Raw genomic sequence first — 20,186 nt, forward strand, 5'->3', positions numbered from 1 at the left:
CAATACCTACGGGTATTATAATGCTTTTTAAAGGTATTCAACCTTGTATATCATCTGTTTCTCTCCCCAACCCTGTGGATACACCCATAGGAAGAATCTGTTTAAAAAAACCATAGGACTTCCGGTCAGCATGCGACCCGAATAGACGCAGGAACAAGCTGCTCCGGTGAACTTAACTCCGCTTTGACCAGTTTCACCCCTTCAACTGCCACCTTTAAGTCGCTTACACTCGTAACTGCTTTTCTAGTGTTTTGAACACTTTTGACCCTTTCCAATGGCTGCTAAGAGTGCAAAAGCGAACAAAAAGGAGGACGCTAGCTTAACACTGGAGGCTATCACCACGCTGCTCCAGCAGCACCGAGATGAGTTGGCATCTGAATTTAAGACCTCATTTAATGCCCTCGATTCGAAGCTGGACCAGGTACGACAAGCCCAAGAGGAACAGGCCGAGAGAGTTTCATCCTTGGAGCTTGCAACTGAAGACCTGAGCCAACGTGTCGCTGACCTTGAAAACACGTGTGCCGCTCTTCGCGAAGACAACAACCAGCTAAAGAACAAAGTCACTGACCTGGAGAGCCGTAGCAGGCGTCAGAACATCCGCGTCCTTGGACTGCCTGAAGACACTGAAAGTGGGCGCCCCACTCACTTCTTTTCTAACCTTCTCTGTGAGTTATTGGGCAAAGAAATACTTCAGTCTCCACCGGAGCTCGATAGAGCGCACCGCTCCCTCGCAGCGAAGCCGCCCGTGGGACGCCCACCTTGATCTGCACCGATACCAGATCAAGGACCTCATCATCCGAGAAGCTAGGAGGAGAGGGAAATTCGACTACCGAGGCGTGCCTATCCGAATTGTGGAAGACTACAGCCCCGAGGTCCTCAATCAGCGGACGCAGTACAAGGACATTATGTCGGAGCTCTACGGGCGAGGCCTGAGGCCGGCTCTCCTCTTCCCAGCACGGCTTCGCATAACGCAGGCCAGCGGCGCCAGAAAGTTTTTCAGCTCCGTGGACCAGGCTCAACAGTACATTGAGAGGCTCCCAAAGGCTCCGGAAGCCCCGTGAAGAATTATTACTGATAAAACAATGGCACCAAATGCAGGTACCAAACATTCCATATAGGTATGGAGGCGCAGTCGGGATCCACGTAAGACGTTGCTTCTCCCCTCCGAGTGTAGCGATGTAGTCTGAGTGCTATAGCACTGAAATGCTGATTATTACTTTAATTTAACTCGATAATCTTATTTTGTTTTCTTTGTTAAATAAGGAGACAACCTCATTGACTTCTACCCGTTGGCTAATGACGTAATACCTGTTGCACGGAGACGGGGAGTTCTGTTATCTACTCGTAGCCTTCTGTCTGTTCTTATTCAATAATTCAGTTATACCGGTAGTACTTATTGAACTACATCATCTTTTTGTGTTTGGTTGTTTGTTTACATACTTGGACTCTGCTTTGAAACACTCCAGCAATTACATTTGGACTTGGTGGCTGATACAGTTCAGAAACTTAACAGTATTATACGGGGTTTCAGCTTACTATGCTATGGCCACCGGAGCAGTGGTTCGACTGCTTCAATACCTAGGTTATTGGTATCATAGACAGGAGGAGTAACACTCTAAATATGTTAAGTTTGAAGAGCTCGCTGCTTGTTCTTGTTCTTTTTTTTAGCAGCCATTTTCTGTTGTGGGGAGGGCTTGGGGAGGGTAAGAGTCACTGCTTTGAACCTCATACACTGTTCTTTTTTTTAACCTGTTCTGAACTAATTTCCACCCACTGTAAAGTTATTCTGTTCTTATCATCTAAGGCCAGTGTGCATAGTTTCTTTGCTCTACAAATCAGATGAGTCTGCAATTGAACTTTCTAAGCTGGAATGTTAAAGGTCTAAATCATCCAGTCAAGAGAAGGAGGGTTTGGTCACATGTTAAACACCATAACACTGAATGAATGAATGAATGAATGAATGAATGCTTTATTGGCCATATGCAGGTTGCCCCACAGAGGAATAGGACCCCCCCCGACTTACACACACAACAACAAGACATCACATGGGAATACAGTCGGAGACCGGCAGCGTTGAGAGAATAACACTGAAAAAATTACACAACATTGGGAAAAGTACAAGAGGAAAAAAAGAGACCTCTTCACACGCTGGGCAGCCTATGGGAGGACAGCATGAGAACAGGAAACAAAAAAAACTCCTCTGCACAGAGAGCACATTAATGTCCGCATCACAACATCAGAGCACATGACAAGCCACAGGGGATGGATAGGGGGTGGGGGGTGATTCGAAGGAACACAGCAGTCGTCCTGCACCATGCTATCATTTCAGCGCGGCACGCAGACCCGCTGCCTTCCCCCACAGGAACAAGCATCGAAGGCGTTTGGAAGGGAGGGGGATGAGTGCGTGCTTATCAGTGTAAGTGTATGTGTGTGCGTGTCCATAGTTCAGCTGAGACAGTGTCCTTCGCCGTATCAGGCTAAGTAAACAGTCCTCCAGCCGATCCAGGTGTCCTTCATGGGATGGGAAGAATAGTCATCACACAGTCGTTATCAGGGAGTTGTTTTGGTGGGCTCCAGCCTTGGGCCTAGCAGCTGGCGCCGTGGTGTCCAAATGTAGAATATTGTTGATTTCTCCTTTATGCGAGCAGCGAATTTAGCCCTCTGACACTGGGGCCTCGATTTCCCGTTGGAGCGCTGCGAGCCTCCCCATGATGGTATCAAGCTTCTGTTCCGTGGTGTTGTCATTCTTTTGGTTCTGAGACCCCACAGCTGCAGTGAGCCGTTCTGCGATGTTATCCAACTTTCGCTCAAGGGTGTTATTGTGAGCAGGCCCCTCTCTGATGTATCCCATCATACGCTCAATGGTGTTAGTTTGAGTCTTCACGGCAGCTGTAAGCGTCTCCAAGGTGTTAACCATGCTGCGTTCGGTGTGGGAGGCCGCGCCTCGCCCCATCGCTTCAATTCCAGCGGTCAGCTTAGGGGGAGTTTGAACAGCCGGTTCCGCTCTCTTATTTCTCCGATAAGTCAGGGCCAAGCCAGCTCCGATCAGCAAGAACCCCGTTATCATGGTTCCGAATAGGTAAATATCCTCAGCGTCCTCGATAGACAGTCCCGCCAGGCACAAGATCCTCCAGGTTTGCCACCCATCCATCGTGTATCCGGCAGGGAAAGTCCCTCCAGGGCACTCGGGCTCTCCCGAGCCCAGACTTCTCGTTGAGAAGAGGGTGTCAATAGCGTTCAGAGACCAGTTGATCAAATCCATAATTCTCTATTAGGTTTTAGAGAACGACAGTGAGAGACTGTTCCAGGGAAAAGTAGTGCACACGAGACAAGACAGGACACAAGAGGCTAAGCAGGGAAGATAAGGGGAAGGAGGAGAGGAGAAAAGTGCGACCGCCTTCGCCGAGAGCCTGACGTGGCTTTCCTGCAGGAGACCCACGTCAGGGCCTCTGATAATGTCCGTCTCTTCTCCCGTTGGAGGGGCCAGTGTTTTCACTCACTTTTCCAAGCTAGGGCACGTGGGGTCTCTATATTGGTCAGGCAGAACATTCCCTTTGAGGCCCACAATGTCATAGCAGACAAATATGGTAGATATGTCATAGTCAGTGGGAAACTGTATAACAGTCTTGTTGCTCTAGTAAATGTGTATGCTCCTAATACAGATGACGAGAATTTCTTTAAACAACTATTCTCCTCTTTGCCTGACTTAAATGTCTACTCTCTTTTTCTGGGGGGTGACTTTAACTGCTGGTTAGACCCAGCCCTGGATCGCTCATCCACTAAGAGCAATGTTTTAAGCAAATCTGCATCTGTCATTCATGCCTTTCTATCAGAATATGGAGTGTGTGATGTTTGGCGTACTCTAAATCCTCATAAAAGAGATTACTCCTATTTTTCACATGTGCACCATACATATTCAAGAATTGATTACTTTATCATTGACACTAATTGTCTGCAGCAGGTCCACTCCTGTGCCTACCATAGCATAGTTATTTCAGATCACGCCCCTCTTACTTTGTCTCTGTCTCTTCCACATCCTCCTGTTAAAGCTGCACAATGGCGTTTCAACTCGACCCTCCTGTCGGATGAAAATTTTGTAAAGTTTATCCAGGATGAGATACGTTTTTACTTTGCCACCAACTCTTCCCCAGAGACTTCCAGCCTTGTCGTATGGGATGCCGTAAGGCGTATATCAGAGGCCAGATTATTGCTTATTCGGCAAGAATCAAAAAACAGTCCATCCATGAAAGGAACAAGTTAATGCAACAAATTAAGGAGACTGATGAACAGTATGCTCTCAAACAGAGTCATGAAATATTTAAAAAGCGTGTAGAACTTAAAACAAGACTTGACCTACTCACAACGTACTCGACTGAACGTTTACTCTTACATGACAAATCCAAATTTTATATGCATGGTGACAAACCTGATAAATTACTGGCGAGCCTTCTAAAAGGTTCTCGGGCAAGGCAAAGTATTCTTAAAATTCGACAACAAGATGGCAACATAGTCACAGATCATGAAAAAATCAATGAAGTGTTCAGGGATTTTTACTCACAGCTTTACACCTCAGAGTCCCAAACTGACTGTAATGCAATTAATGAGTTTTTAGCTAAACTTGACATTCCTGAAATTCCACCAGAACTTAAAACAAGGCTGGATGAACCCATCTCCCAGTTAGAAGTTTCCTTGGCTATAGCTTCGATGCACTCTGGTAAGTGTCCAGGTCCGGATGGCTTTCCGCCAGAATTTTTCAAACACTTCTCTTCATTACTGTCCACGCAGCTTAGTGCAACCCTCACGGACTGCAAGGAACAAGGATCTCTTCCTCGATCATTCTATGAAGCCTGTATTACACTTATTAAAAAGAAAGGAAAAGATCCGTTGGAATGTGCCTCCTATAGACCCATTTCTCTACTGAACACAGACGCTAAAATATTAGCCAAGATACTTGCCCGTAGACTAGAAATAGTTCTTCCAAAAATTATTTCGAAAGACCAGACAGGCTTCATTAAAGGTCGTCATTCATATTTTAACATAAGGAGGCTATTTAACATAGTCTACTCCAGCTCTACAGACTCTGATGAATGTGTGGTCTTGCTTGATGCTGAAAAGGCCTTTGATCGAGTTGAGTTTGATTATCTCTTTGCAGTCCTTGAAAGATTTGGCTTTGGAGCGAAATTTACTTCATGGATCAAATTACTCTATTCTCAACCATCTGCTACAATACGAACTAACCTCCAATTGTCAAAACCCTTCAAACTTCACAGAGGCACACGCCAGGGATGTCCTCTCAGCCCCCTGCTTTTTGATCTGGCCATAGAACCCCTTGCCATTGCGTTCCGCAGTTGCAAAGAGGTACACGGCATTTGGAGAAACGATACAGAACATAAGGTCTCGCTCTATGCAGATGATCTCCTGCTCTTTATTTCTAAGCCCTTAGCCTCACTACCATCTGCATTGAATCTGCTTAGTCAATTTGGTCAGATTTCAGGGTATAAACTGAACCTTAATAAAAGTGAGCTCTTCCCGCTGAGTAGCAAAGCCAGTATGTTAGACTTCACCTGCTTGCCCTTCAGAGTTGAAATGACAAAAATTACATATTTGGGAATCACAGTGACAAAAAAACATAAAAACCTTTTCACAGAAAATGTGAGTGCTTTGCTGAACCAAGTGAAGCGGTCCCTTACCCACTGGACACCACTCTCTATGTCTCTGGTAGGACGTATCAATTCAATTAAAATGACCATTCTACCCAAATTTCTATACCTTTTCCAGGCCATACCCATTTTCATTCCCAACACTTTTTTCAATAAGCTGGACTCTGTCATCTCATCTTATCTATGGCAGGGTAAACGCCCAAGGCTCAATAAGATGCATCTTCAAAAATCTAAAATTGAGGGTGGGTTTGCACTTCCCAACTTTCGTCTTTATTATTGGGCTGCTAACATACGATGTTTGGTGTTTTGGTATTTTTACCATAATCGGAGTGGTTGTCCTGACTGGGTCACTATGGAATTGCATAGTGACAACAGTATATCCTTACCAGCTGCACTTTGTTCTCCACTCCCATCCTCTTCATTCAACTTCATTCCCAACCCTGTAGTGGTGCACTCATTAAAAATATGGGGCCAGTTTAGGAAATATTTTAAACTTTGTGACTTCTCCCTCCTCAGCCCCATTGCATCTAACCATTTCTTTAAACCTTCTACCCAGGACAGTGGGTTTGCGGAATGGCACAGAAGTGGAATAACTTGCTTTAAGGACCTATTCATAGCCAACAAACTAGCATCATTTGAACAACTTGCTAATAAATATATTCTTCCACCATCACACTTTTTCAGATACTTGCAAGTCAGGCACTTTATTTGTTCCCAGATTTCAGGCTCAAGCCCTCCACCAGAGCCTACACTACTAGAAACTATTCTACAACTCAATCCAACCAATAGAGGGCTGATTTCCTTGCTTTACAATAAAATGTTAAATTTGACACATACCTCTTCATCCAAGCTCAAGACACTGTGGGAAGAGGACTTAAACATGACAATCTCTGATGAAACATGGGCCTCTATACTCAAACATGTCAACACTACATCACTATGTGCCCGCCATTGTTTAATCCAGTTCAAAGTGGTGCATAGAGCCCATTTCTCAAAATCCAGATTATCCCGTATCTACCCTGAAATCACTCCATACTGTGACAGATGCAAAACTGCTGAAGCCTCACTGGTCCACATGTACTGGTTTTGTCCCAATCTCACTCAGTTCTGGTCAGAGGTTTTTCGTACCCTGTCCGGAATTCTCAGTGTGACGCTGGCCCCCGGCCCCCTTCTTGCTCTGTTTGGCATCAGTGGGAATGAGGTGCTTCTACCGGCCTCTAAAAAACAGGCATTATCATTCTGTTCCCTGTTGGCCAGAAGGGCAATCCTACTGAGGTGGCGGGACGCTGCCCCTCTCACTCACAAACAGTGGTTATATGACCTCATGGCCTGTCTAAAACTGGAAAAGATAAGACACTCATTTCAGAACTCCACTGGGAAATTTCAAGACATGTGGGGACCCTTTCTTGATGCTTTTCAAAATCTATAAGAATTTTTCAGCGAACTCTTAAGTCAGGTGTGGAAATACAGTGTGTGAGTGCAGGCAGTGACCTGGGTGGGAATGAATGGGATTGTTTTGCAGGGATTATGTTACTTTGGGATATATTATACATTTGTTTATATTATTATTTTTTTCTCTTTCTTTCCCTTTTTCCTTTTTTTTCTCTTTCTTTTATTTCACAGCCGAAGATACATTTTTGGACTCATTTCACAGCTTAAATGTACTACTTAACCTCAATGTACAGATCATCTGTAATCCTTCTCTTTTCTTTCTGTCTATATGTATAATATATATGTTGATGTTTATGTGTACAAAAGGAAACCTCTTAATAAAAAAGACATTGTTTAAAAAAAAAAAAAACCATAGTAAAGGTAATAAAATAAGATTAGTCCCACGAGTGGGAAATTTCATGTTAAGGCTGCCGACCTATTGCACGCAATGGCGGCGCCAATAAGAATATCCGTGCTTTGTTCCTGACAGAATCTCTAACTGTTCTCCTTTGTCAGTGACATTAACTGGAAAAGACTATGGACAATTCCTAACAAGTATCTGGTAACGAATAAAGTAAAAGAAGTTTCCTTTAAAATACTGCATAAATTTTATCCTGCTAATCATTATATGACAAACTTCAAAAGGGACATAAATGTGAGCTGTGGATTTTGTGGAAGCCATCCTGAGACTGTGCAGCACCTCTTCTGGATCTGTTCATGCACTAGAACATTTTGGAAAGACTTCAGTAGATTCATTGCTGGACATCTCTATAAAGACTTTACTGTGAAACGGGAAAATGTTGTGTATTGTTTCTTTTGAAGGCAAAAAAAAAGATGATGTTTACTTTATAATAAACTTGTTAGTTATCTTAGCTAAATTTTATTTTCACAAATGCAAATACAGTAACCAAAAGGCTAGTTTTAAACATTACTATAATGATGTTTTATGTTACATAAAATTGATTCATGGATCACTTAACAAAAAGGCTATGAAAACTATTACTATTTGTAGTAATTACAAATTATTTGAATGTTTGTAATTCTTTGTATTACACCCCCTGGCATATGTTAATTTTGTTCTGGTTGTATACATGTTCTGTATACTGTTTCTCAATAAAGTTTTAAAAAAAAAGATCGGGTAGCGACAGGGGTGCTCCGCTGGGAGGGGCGGAGCTGCGAGACTGGGTCAGTGTGCACACACAGAGAGCACTTCAGAGTACTGCGTCTGGTACTGCAGCAGGTAAGTGGGTGCCGGTTCAGTTGTGTTTATGTGTACTGAGTACATAGTAGCGCTCCAGAAAGCTACAAACTTAACTTCTTTACACCGAACCAAACTCCGTCTAAAAATGTGCTGATTTTTAGTGTCGCATGCTTTTCCGGAGGCTAGCGAGGTAAAAGTTTGGTGTTTCCGGATGAAAGCGAATCTGCTTTTAATTCGGCATTAGTGTTTGCTCCAAACTTCACGGGACTCCGTGAGAATCTGAATTTTGGCTTGCCAGGGCTCAGCTCCTCACTGTAACACGGTCGTTCACCTCAATGAAGACGTGCACGAGCCGTGCGGGGCAGGGGCGGATCTAGAGAAATTTTCTTAGGGTGGCATGAGGGTGGCAAAGAAATCAAATGGGGTGGCAAAATCAAAGCCTTTTTTTTTTTTCAAACACATATGCAGGTGGTTACATATGGTTAGTTTTGATTATATGTACTGTATAGCCTGTATAATAAATAAGTATGTAGCCCAATAAGTATAAAATCCTGAAAGCTACACAACATGAGGCGGTCTATTTACAAACACAGGTCTAACTTGAGTTTCACTGTTTTTTGTTAGAAAACAGTCACATTGTTACAGCTTAAATTACACAAAATGTCAGAAATCTGCACCGTCATGAACAAACATGTAAACCTCATTTTTCATGATTTGTTGGATGAACCCACTGAGGTCTGAAATACAACCGGCGATGTGTGACTCCTTTTGAGTTTACGTTTGTATTTTTTTCCCCTTGCCTTGTTTGGTATCTTTTCAGCTCAACTGAATTTAGTTGTTTTTTTCACTGACATGCTGCATTAGTGTTACTGATCTGAAATCACACAAAGAACTTAAGATCCTAGTAGTATTTTTTTTACTGTAAAAAAACCCACAGACATGTTGAGTAAATTTTTATAACTTGAAATGCAAATATAAATTGTACATTTTGTAAACATAAACAACTATTTATCTAAAAATGCAGCCAATACACCTGCCGTTTTTTTTTTCATTTTGTATAACCATTTAAAAATCTTACTAAAACTAAAATGAGAGAACAATCAGGTGTTGCAATAAGATGCCCCACAAATGATGTGTGTCAGTAAAAACAGGAGAACAGCACAGGGAGAAACCTGCAGGCCTGACAACAGCAGGTGTATCACTCCGCTGGTTTTCTACTTAGTGACAGTGTTTACATTGCAAATGTGCCTTTGTGACATTCATTAGTGCCCTCACTGACACACAAAACAAAACAACGACTACACAACACACTAACTAAACACTCCACACTAAACGTCACAGATCTGCCACATCTAAAAACTCTCTCTCTCGCTCTGTCTCGCTGCCGTTACCGTCACTCCTAAAACTTTTCCCTCTTCCTAAAACACCAAATCACACATGTTGACTTTTTTTAAATTGGCCGACATGGTACTTTTTCCACCGATAGGAGAGAGGTGGCTTTTCTTCCTTTCTTTACTGTTTTCGTGCTGTCCTTACAAAACGCTTAAAACACACACACACAAAAACGTGACGACAGTATTTAGAAAAAAGCGTGGCTTATATATATTATCATAACTCTGGATTTACTGGCCTGTAATTAAAATGTAAAAACTTTGAAGTCCGAATTTTCAATGTGGCTGAAACAGAGACTCAGCGGCTGCAGCTTGTTGCTGTGTCAGCTTACATCAGTCATGTGATTTGGAGGTGCAGCGTGTCCGTGGACCACAGAGGGTTAACAACACTCACCTTCCATTTCCACAGTGTAACATCCACCCACCTGTGTAAAAAGCGAAATTCCCATGGTGTTGTTCAGAATGTGCTCTGGCACAATCATAAGCATCGCTTGCTACTGAAAACAAGAAAAAAGCCGGTCCTGCTATGGGCTGAACCATTTGTTACTGGTGAGGGGGGTTTATATTCAGTTTTAGCATTTATAGTCACTGTTGACTGTAACTACGCTCAAACTGTTAATGCTATCTTATTTTAGTAAACAACACTGTCATATCCAAAACTGGGGTGGCAGGGGATCATTTTAGGGTGGCACTTGCCACCCCATGCCACCCTTCTAGATCCACCCCTGGTGCGGGGACGAGCGACGTCAAATTCACGTAGTTCACCTGTAGTTGATGAGACAGGTGAGGCCGACACGTACAAAGACACAGAAGGCGGAAGCAGCGTGTTGGTCCTGCAGGACTCTGCAGTCTTTAAACTTTTTTTATTCTGCATGTGCGCACGCGCGTGGTTGCTGGATGGTCGAAGTTAAAGACTGTGTCCTCCCTCCGCTGAACTGTGCGATCCTCACGCACGTGTCACTGCCGTGGCAGATGTTTAATGATCGGATCCAGAGCAGTCTGTGCACCTGGAGCATGATGAGGAGGACACGGAGCCATGAAACTTGAGGAGGTTCCCCTCATGTGTGGAGGCGCAGCCGTCACGGCACACTCCTGCTGGGACACCACAGAACAGATGAAAAGTGTTGAGGTCACAGTGGGCTGTCCTAGTTTGGGGCATGTCCCTGCTGTCCTCCTGCACCTTCACCTGTCTCTGTGAGCGTCTGTTGTTATGCCTGAACCTGTGAGGTTTTATGGGACATCAAAGTGACGACCAGAATGCTATCAGGCTCATCAGACTCCTGCTGATTTGTTGTGGGGTAATAAAGACAGCAGTTTTCAGTTTTATTTGTCATATGCAAGTTAGCACAGGGTCAACATTGCAATGAAATGTATTTGATGAGCAGAAGACAGTCACTCAGCAGAATGGTACAGTGGAAAAAATAGTAAAGAGCAAAATGTTAATAAAATATAGTAAAAGAAAAAAGATTAACAGTTAACAGACTAAATATATATATGTATATATAAATATATGTACACTAGTGATTGAATAAAGAAAATCTTATATAGGAATGTGAGGGGGGGGGCAAATGGGATATTGCACAGTGGCAGGAATGAGCAGCAGTACAGACTGAACAGTACAATAAATTTTTGCATTTAATACAGTATTGCACTTTTTTTTTCTCTTAATATAAATACCAATAAAGTGGAGTGACCAGGGAACCAGCAGCTCTTTAAAGTGTCTGAGAGATGAAAGAAAGCTGACTCACTCAGTTTAATGTTTAACTCACCAGTTAGTTAATAATCAATCAACAGATCAATATAAAAAAAACTGCATGTCATGTAGGCTGCATGTTACATAAGACTGCGTGATGCAGTACTCCTTTCTGAACATGAGTAGTACTACTTTATGTAAGACCGCAGTACCTCCCAGCACAGAGCTCATGGTCGGGGTCATTGTCGGGGTAACGGCTGTCCTGTGGGCACATTTCCATTTCCACAGTGTCAATCTGGACTGTACAACTCATAAGGTCAATGTTTGTGTTTCGCCTGTTGCCCTCATGTTTATGACATCACCAGGTGTGTTAATGACATCAGAAAGTTTTTATTCTGGGATCAGGGTCTAGCCCGACTCGCCGTCAGGAGAACTTCCTGTTGTTATGAGTGGAGGTCACGAAGGTCGTGTCAGCGTCACGCTGTTGTCCAGGTGACCGTTATACTTCGCCCACGTTCCTCTGAGCAGTACAGGGAATGTCCCATCAGACCTGTTTCACCAATCAACAAGACACCTGCTCAGCTGCTCATTCATAAGGCGATTAGTTGATTCTCCTAGCAGCTGATTGGTGATTCACTAACACAGTACAGGTACATGTAGTACAGGTGAGTTCAGTACATAATTTGATTTAAAACAACTGACCTGCTGTTTCCATGGCTACAGTGTCCTGCTCTGTGATTGGCCCCAAAGATGTCGTCAGTGAAGGTGCACCCCATAGTGAAATCAACCGCTCTGATTGGTGAAGGGCCGGTGTGGGAGGAGTCAGAGCAGACCCTGCTGTTTGTTGACATCATAGGGCAGAAAATCCACCGATGGAGTCCTGCGACCAATCGCATCCAGTCTGTGGAGACAGGTGGGCCAATCAGCATTTTCACCTGTCTGACGCTTACCTGAATGTTGACCATGTCTCACCTGTCCTTCTCCCCTCAGCTGACACAGTGGGCTTCGCGGTTCCTCGCAGGTCGGGCGGGTACGTTGCAGGTGTGGGTCGCAACATTGTGGCTGTTGATTGGCAGACGCACAAGGTGACATCACTGGTGGAGGTCGATGAAGACAAACCGAACAACCGCCTGAATGATGGGAAGGCTGATCCGAGTGGACGACTGCTAACGGGTCAGTCTGCACACCTGGTTACTGTCTTACCTGCCTGTCTCTCTGTTGCTATGGTAACAGTGGGATGTGTTTTAGGTACGATGTTAAAAGATTACCCGTCCGGGGAAAGGAAACAAGGAGCTCTGTTCTCTGTAGCCCCTGACCTCACTGTGACCAAACACCTGAGCCAGGTAACTTAACCTGCCTGTGATACTGACTAAGATAATCCTGTTGGTGTTCTTAATCAAGTGGCTGTATTAGGGCTGTTCGATATAACGATATATATCGGATGACGATATAAAGACATCTATCATTTCATATTACGCTATTGTTTGTTTCGTGGTGTCATAAAATAAACTGTTTACGGCAATATTTATTCATGGTTTTGATGGTCACTGTAGTTATTATTAATTTCTTAAAGTTCTCTCTTTCTCTTATATTTAATATAACCACACTACGGACGGACAAGCGCCTGTTTTTACGTGTTGTCGTTAGCAACAACGACGGTAAAACCATCGCGTGGCTCCGCTGTCCGCTTGTTTGTTTTCCACGTAAACCTTTCACAATAAAGCTCAAGATCCTGTTGAGACTTTTCAAAATAAACTGAATCACGTGAAAGATGCAGAGAGTTTACGGATGAGAAGAAAAAAAAAGAGCCGTCAGGTGCTAAAAAATAAACCTTAGACTCAAACTTTGAAAGAAAATGGTGGCCGTTACAACTATCCATCCATCCATCCATCCATCCATTCGCTTCCGCTTATCCTTTTCAGGGTCGCGGGGGGCGCTGGAGCCTATCCCAGCTGTCATAGGGCGAAAGGCGGGGTACACCCTGGACAGGTCGCCAGTCTGTCGCAGGGCCAACACACAGGGACAGACAACCATTCACACTCGCATTCACACCGCCGTTACAACTAATGTCTAAAAATGTATAGTTTCATGCATCAGTAAAAGCACTCGAATCCAGGTAAAGGACGCCCAGCTGGAAAAACTTCACACAAGTCGAGCTGCCCGAGATTCACAGAATTTACAGAAAATATTACATTTTTGTGATTTATATCGTTGTCAGGACGATAAATGTCTTATATCGGGATATGAGATTTTGGTCATATCGCACAGCCCTAGGCTGTATTAATGACATCAGCCAGGTTGGCAGCTCATTAAACAAGACAGTCAATGAGCCGTTGATACCTGACCATGTAAAATAAATGTACAGTCTCACTGTACCTGTCTGTCTCACCCGTCTGTCTCACCTGTCTGCCTCACCCGTACCTGTCTGGCTCACCTGTCTGCCTCTCAGGTGGACATCTCTAATGGGATGGACTGGTCTGAGGATCAGAAGACGTTTTTCTACATCGACAGTTTGGCTCTGACTGTCGACGCCTTTGACCACGACCCCAGCACTGGACACATTGGTACCTGTGTACTTATGCTGCACATTGTGTGTGCTTATGGTGTAGTACATCTGTATTTATAGCCGTGTTTCCTAGGTAATCGCCGTGTGGTATGCCACATTCAGGAGGGGGAAGGGATTCCCGATGGGATGACTCTTGATGCTGAAGGTCGTCTGTGGGTGGCCTGTTACGACGGAGGGCGGGTCATCAACATCGACCCTGCTACTGGTTAGTTCTGGTTCTGATGATTAGTTCTGGTTTCTGCCGATTCTGGGTGTTTCTGTAAGTGCGGTCATTTTAAAGTGGTGGTGATGATGATGATGTACCTGTCATACACTCACAGGTGTGCGGCTGAAGACGATCTCTCTGCCGGTGACGAAGACCACCTCGTGTTGTTTCGGAGGTCCAGACTACTCTGAGCTCTACGTGACCTCGGCCAGTCTTGGCCTCAACCAGTCTGAGAGCAAACAGCAGCCCCTGGCTGGAAGCACCTTCAGGGTGAGTTGGCAGCTCATGTGTTCCCTTTTAATAAACTTTTGACACTTGACTGTGAGAAGATGATGAAACACAAAGAGCTCTCAGACTGTTTACAGTAGATGGACGTACTCAACTTTTATGTCACTGACCCAAACTGGAGCTCAGACTTCTTGGGTCATGTGTAATATTGTAAGGTAAAGACCCTGCAATAATACAGAGATATCCCAACAATCAGACAACCCCCTACAAGCAAGCACTTTGGCGACAGTGGGAAGGAAAAACTCCCTTTTAACAGGAAGAAACCTCCAGCAGAACCAGGCTCAGGGAGGGGCGGGGCCATCTGCTGCGACTGGTTGGGGTGAGAGAAGGAAGACAGGATAAAGACATGCTGTGGAAGAGAGACAGAGATTAATAACAAGTACGATTCAATGCAGAGAGGTCTGTTAATACATAGGGAAAGGAAAAACTCAATGCATCATGGGAATCCCCCGGCAGCCTACGTCTATTGCAGCATAACTAAGGGAGGATTCAGGGTCACCTGGTCCAGCCCTAACTATATGCTTTAGCAAAAAGGAAAGTTTGAAGCCTAATCTTGAAAGTAGAGATAGTGTCTGTCTCCTGAATCCAAACTGGAAGCTGGTTCCACAGAAGAGGGGCCTGAAAACTGAAGGCTCTGCCTCCCATTCTACTTTTAAATACTCTAGGAACAACAAGTAGGCCTGCAGAGCGAGAGCGAAGTGCTCTAATAGGGTGATATGGTACTACAAGGTCATTAAGATAAGATGGGGCCTGATTATTTAAGACCTTGTATGTGAGGAGCAGGATTTTTGAATTCAATTCTGGATTTAACAGGAAGCCAATGAAGGGAAGCCAAAACAGGAGAAATCTGCTCTCTCTTTCTAGTCCCTGTCAGGACTCTTGCTGCAGCATTTTGGATTAACTCAAGGCTTTTCAGGGAGTTTTTAGGACTTCCTGATAATAATGAATTACAGTCGTCCAGCCTGGAAGTAATAAATGCATGAACTAGTTTTTCAGCGTCACTCTGAGACAGGATATTTCTAACTTTAGAGATGTTGCACAAATGGAAGAACTCAGTCTTACATATTTGTTTAATAGGTGCATTGAAGGACTTGTCCTGGTCAAAAATCAGAATCAGAAAGGGTTTTATTGCCAAATGTTGAGCGGGTTTACAACATTAGGAAATTGCTGCGGTGCTTCAGTGCAAACATACTGTTATAAATTAAGCTTAAATAGACATGAAAATAAAAATGAGAATAAGAATTAAAAGTGCTAAGTAGATAGATATATACATGATATATACATGAGTGCAGGTGGTGATCAGTGCCAAACATGGAATGATGCAGTGAACACAGCGTAGGGTCATGTGTTAGTGGTGGGAACAGTTATACGGTTATTGTTCATGTGTTCAACAGCAGAGGGGAAGAAACTGTTCTTATGGCGAGAGGTTCTGGTGCGAATGGACCGGAGCCTCCTGCCTGAGGGGAGCAGGTCAAACAGACTGTGTCCAGGGTGAGAAGGGTCAGCTGAGATCCGAGCTGCACGCCCCAGTGTCCTGGAGGTGTACAGGTCCTGCAGAGATAGGAGTCTGCAGCCAATCACCTTCTCAGCAGAGCGCACAACACGCTGCAGTCTCTGTTTGTCCCTGATAGTGGCTCCAGCGTACCACACGGTGATGGAGGAGGTGAGGATGGACTCGATGATTGCAGTGTAGAATTGCATCATCGTCCGTGTTGGCAGGTTGAATTTCTTCAGCTGCCTCAGGAAGTACATCCTCTGCTGGGCTTTCTTAATGACGGAGGTGATGGTGGGCTCCCACTTCAGGTCCTGGGTGATGGTGGTACCCAGGAAGCGGAATGAGTCCACAGAGGTGATGGGGGTGTCAGTCAGGATGATGGGGGGGAGTGGAGCTGTGTGCTTCCTGAAGTCCACAATAATCTCCACTGTCTTCTGGGCATTCAGCACCAGGTTGTTGTGGCTGCACCAGGACACCAGACGCTCAACCTCCCTCCTGTAGGCAGACTCATCCCCGTCCGAGATGAGTCCAATAACGGTGGTGTCATCTGCAAACTTGATTATCTTGACAGACTGGTGGGTGGAGGTGCAGCAGTTAGTATACAGGGAGAAGAGAAGGGGAGAAATGTCTGTGAAGGTTCTCAGTCATCCAGGTCATCGTAGTCAAAGGAGCTTGCAAAGAAAAGCGTCTGGACTTCTTTAAGTTGCTTGAAGACGTTTCACCTCTCATCCGAGAAGCTTCTTCAGTTCTAAGGTCAAATGGTGGAGAGTCCCAGATATAAACCTAGTGGGAGTGACCCCCCACAGAGGGACAAAAGGACCCCCTGATGATCCTCTAATCGCCTGAGCCAAGGTGGGAAACTGGGCGTGGGTCCCAATCAGCCAGAGTTTCGGGTGTGTTCATTGTGAAACCTGGCCCCACCTTATCATGCGAATTCCTGAGGTCAGATGGCCCAGGATGTGAGTGGGCGTTAAGGCGTCTGGGAAGGGATCTCAAAACTGGATTATAGATGGCAGAGAGTTGGTGTCGTAAACCCCGCCTCTGTTCAAAGATGGTCGCTCACAGTGGACATAGATGGCTTCTTTCACTCCTCTTTCAAACCATCTGTCCTCTCTGTCCAAAGTGTGAACATTGGCATCCTCGAAAGAGTGACCTTTATCCTTAAGATGCAGATGGACTTCTGAGTCTTGTGCTGTGGAGGTGGCTCTTCTGTGTTGTGCCATGCGCTTGTGAAGTGGCTGTTTGGTCTCTCCAATGTAGAGGTCTGAGCATTCCTCGCTGCACTGTACAGCAAACACCACATTGTTAAGTTTGTGTTTTGGCGTTTTGTCTTTCGGGTGAACCAGTTTCTGTCTGAGCGTGTTGCTGGGTCTGAAATACACTGGGATGTCATGCTTGGAGAAAACTCTCCTGAGTTTCTCTGATACGCCGGCTACATAGGGGATGACAATGTTGTTGCGTCTGTCCTCCCTCGCTGGTGTCTGATCTTCTTTTCTGTGCCTCTTTGCTGACTTTAAGAACGCCCATTTAGGATAGCCGCACGTTTTGAATGCTTCCTTTACATGTGTGTGTTCCTTCTTTTTCCCTTCAGGCTTAGAGGGAACATATTCTGCCCGGTGGTGTAGGGTCCTGATTACTCCAAGTTTGTGTTCCAAAGGGTGATGGGAGTCAAAGAGGAGGTACTGGTCCGTGTGTGTGGGCTTCCGGTAAACTTCGATGTTGAGTTTGCCGTTCTCTTCAATGTGCACAGCGCAGTCCAGGAAAGGCAAACAGTCGTCCTTTGTGTCTTCCCTGGTGAACTTGATGTTCTTATCCACAGCGTTAACCCTGGTAGAACCTCAAAATCCCATCCCTTCGTGAACCTCGGGACCAAAAAATGGTCCCGCCCCAAAAGTGCTCTAAAAATGTTATATATCAATATTTTTTTCTACTTTAAATTAGTCAATCTTTTAAAACTACTTCTGCTTAAAATATCCATGTCAAGTTTTAATTATATTTTCATTGTTTTAACCCTTTAAATCCCAGTTTTATTACATGAGCGCCCTGTTTTTTTAGCCCCAAAAAACAAAAAACTTGAATATTTTCCAAAAAAAACATTTGAGGTAATATTCAATTGTTATTATAATTAGGCCTTTAGATGGACTAAAGATTGGCACCAAGAGTCATTTCGATCGCCTTTTATTTTTTTTCCAGGAGCGCATTTCATAAAATGCACACTATCGACCACGCCCAAAAAGTGCAATAAAAATATTAAATATTAATTTTTTTTTTCACTTTAAATTGGTCAGTCTTTTAAAACTACTTCTCCCTGAAATATTCATGTCAAGTTTTAATTACATTTCGCGGATTTTAACCCTTTATATCCCGGTTTCGTCACATGAGCGCACTGCTTTTTTTGCCCCAAAAACATAAAACATAAAACATAAAATATTTTCCAAAAAAAACATTTGAAGTAATATTTTATTGTTATTATAATTAGGCCTTTAGATGGACAAAAGATTGGCACGAACATTAATTTCGATCCGGTTTTAATTTTTTTTCCAGAAGCCAAAAGTGTCCCCAGGCGGCGCTGCTGCTCCTGCTCCCCCGGGGAGGAGTGCCTCTGCCGCGGGTGTGTTTCGCGCAGCGCCGGAGCATATGGTTCGGTTCCCGTGTCTGCAGCACACACTTCCGCTACCACGTGAAAACAAATACGTCATTTCCTGTTGATTAAAAAAAAAAAAAAAAAATCAAACGAACCTAAGGGTAGAAAATGGTCCGGAACGAGCAGCGGGGCAGGCTGCTGTGGTACGCGGGAAATTAGTGTGCCTTTTCCGGGTATCTGTCTCGAGCAGGCCGCTGGAGAACATGTGTATGTTCCAGCAGGCGTCACATGTGGAGCAAGGGCGCCACCCGGTGGACAAATAAAAAAATTACAACTGTAAGGCCTGTAGTCCAAAACAAAACCTAAGCTGGAAACCTGGCGATCGATTTGACCTTAATTTTTCTGGCGTGAAAAATAGCGTTTATAAAGGGTTTCAATGGGGCACAAATCGGCCACGAGGTTCGATAGTGGATGTATGCCTTTTATTCAGCCATTTAAGCTCATTTAAAAAACTCCGACTGAAATTTCAAAATAAAATGGGAAAAAAATACATGTTAGAAAATTTGGCTATACTCCATTAAACACAGTGGAAATGGCGTGGAATTAAAAAACGCAAAGGCCACGAAATGGTCCCAGGTTCTACCAGGGGTGTGCGCAGTGAAGGATTCCACTTCTTGTGTCTTGATTTTGACCCAGGTGTCGTCCACATATCTGTACCAGTGGCTGGGTACTCTTCCTTTGAAAGAGCCAAGAGCCATTCCTGCGGTTTAACTCATTGGTGTGTGTTATCTGGCTTCATGGACAGATAGAGCTGGGTGTCATCTGCATAGCAGTGAAAATGCATGCTACGTATACTAATAGTTGGCTCAACAGTGCTCTGACTGTTTGTCAGCCTGGCTACAGAGCTGAAGAGAAACCTGGGGTTCTTATTTTCTTCAATCAGTGACGAATAGTAAGATGTTCTGGCTTTGCAGAGGGTTAGTGGTTAGGGTTAGGGGTTATGTCTCTAGGGGCCACCGCATATATTTATATGTAAACATATAAATAAATCCACTTTTTTTTTTACATTAGTAATTTCTTTTGTGCATAATTTTATATTGTTGTTGATAATAAATTAATTAAAATGGTAAATGGCCTGCATTTGTATAGCGCTTTTCTAGTCCCTAAGGACCCCAAAGCGCTTCACACTCTTCACACTACATTCAGTCATTCACCCATTCACACACACATTCACACACTAATTAAAGCAACAAAACAACCTGAAGAGCTGGTTGGGAGCCGAGAGAGCCGGCTGTTTTTAGTGAGCCGAGCCGAAAGAGCCGGTTCTCCAAAAAGAGCCGGAATTCCCATCACTACTGCCCTGACTCGTGTGTGTGTGTGTGTGTGTGTGTGTGTGTGTGTGTGTGCGCGCGCGCATGCACAGGTCACAGGACTCGGGGTCAAAGGTCGACCTTCATACGCTTTCTCCGGATGAACTTCAGGAGAAGACCTGATCCATCAGTGACCTCTAACAGCCAATCACAGCACAGATCAACATGATGAACTAATCAACATGTTTACTGATTACTTGTCAATCAATCAGTGTACTGATACATGATTAACAATCATCAATAACACAGATTAATGATGCTTTGTGTTGGAAATAAAACCTGAGTGACAGAGGGATTGTGGG

At 44.1% G+C, this 20,186-nt stretch overlaps 1 protein-coding gene across 1 annotated transcript; it reads left to right on the forward strand.

Moving 5' to 3' along the window:
• The first annotated feature begins 8,252 nt into the window (after positions 1 to 8,252).
• rgn (regucalcin) lies at positions 8,253 to 20,179 on the forward strand. The gene is made up of 8 exons (XM_085246521.1): positions 8,253 to 8,331; positions 12,100 to 12,289; positions 12,367 to 12,549; positions 12,625 to 12,719; positions 13,826 to 13,940; positions 14,016 to 14,147; positions 14,263 to 14,417; positions 19,938 to 20,179. The coding sequence occupies exons 2-8, from the start codon at positions 12,127 to 12,129 to the stop codon at positions 19,986 to 19,988; spliced, it is 894 nt and encodes a 297-aa protein (XP_085102647.1). The 5' UTR covers positions 8,253 to 8,331; positions 12,100 to 12,126; the 3' UTR covers positions 19,989 to 20,179.
• The last annotated feature ends 7 nt before the right edge of the window (positions 20,180 to 20,186 follow it).

Source organism: Mchenga conophoros, linkage group LG15 (genome assembly GCF_057382185.1).
Source record: "Mchenga conophoros isolate Kocher_MC1m ecotype Shallow Benthic linkage group LG15, M_conophoros_male_GT1.1, whole genome shotgun sequence".
NCBI lineage: Eukaryota > Metazoa > Chordata > Actinopteri > Cichliformes > Cichlidae > Mchenga > Mchenga conophoros.

Bases quoted from the DNA above. Each gene is read 5' to 3' on its own strand.
- rgn (XM_085246521.1), top strand. From the start codon at position 12,127: ATGTCGTCAGTGAAGGTGCACCCCATAGTGAAATCAACCGCTCTGATT. The intron at 12,720-13,825 runs GTAACTTAACCT...TCTGCCTCTCAG, and splicing joins TGACCAAACACCTGAGCCAG to GTGGACATCTCTAATGGGAT. The intron at 14,148-14,262 runs GTTAGTTCTGGT...ATACACTCACAG, and splicing joins CAACATCGACCCTGCTACTG to GTGTGCGGCTGAAGACGATC.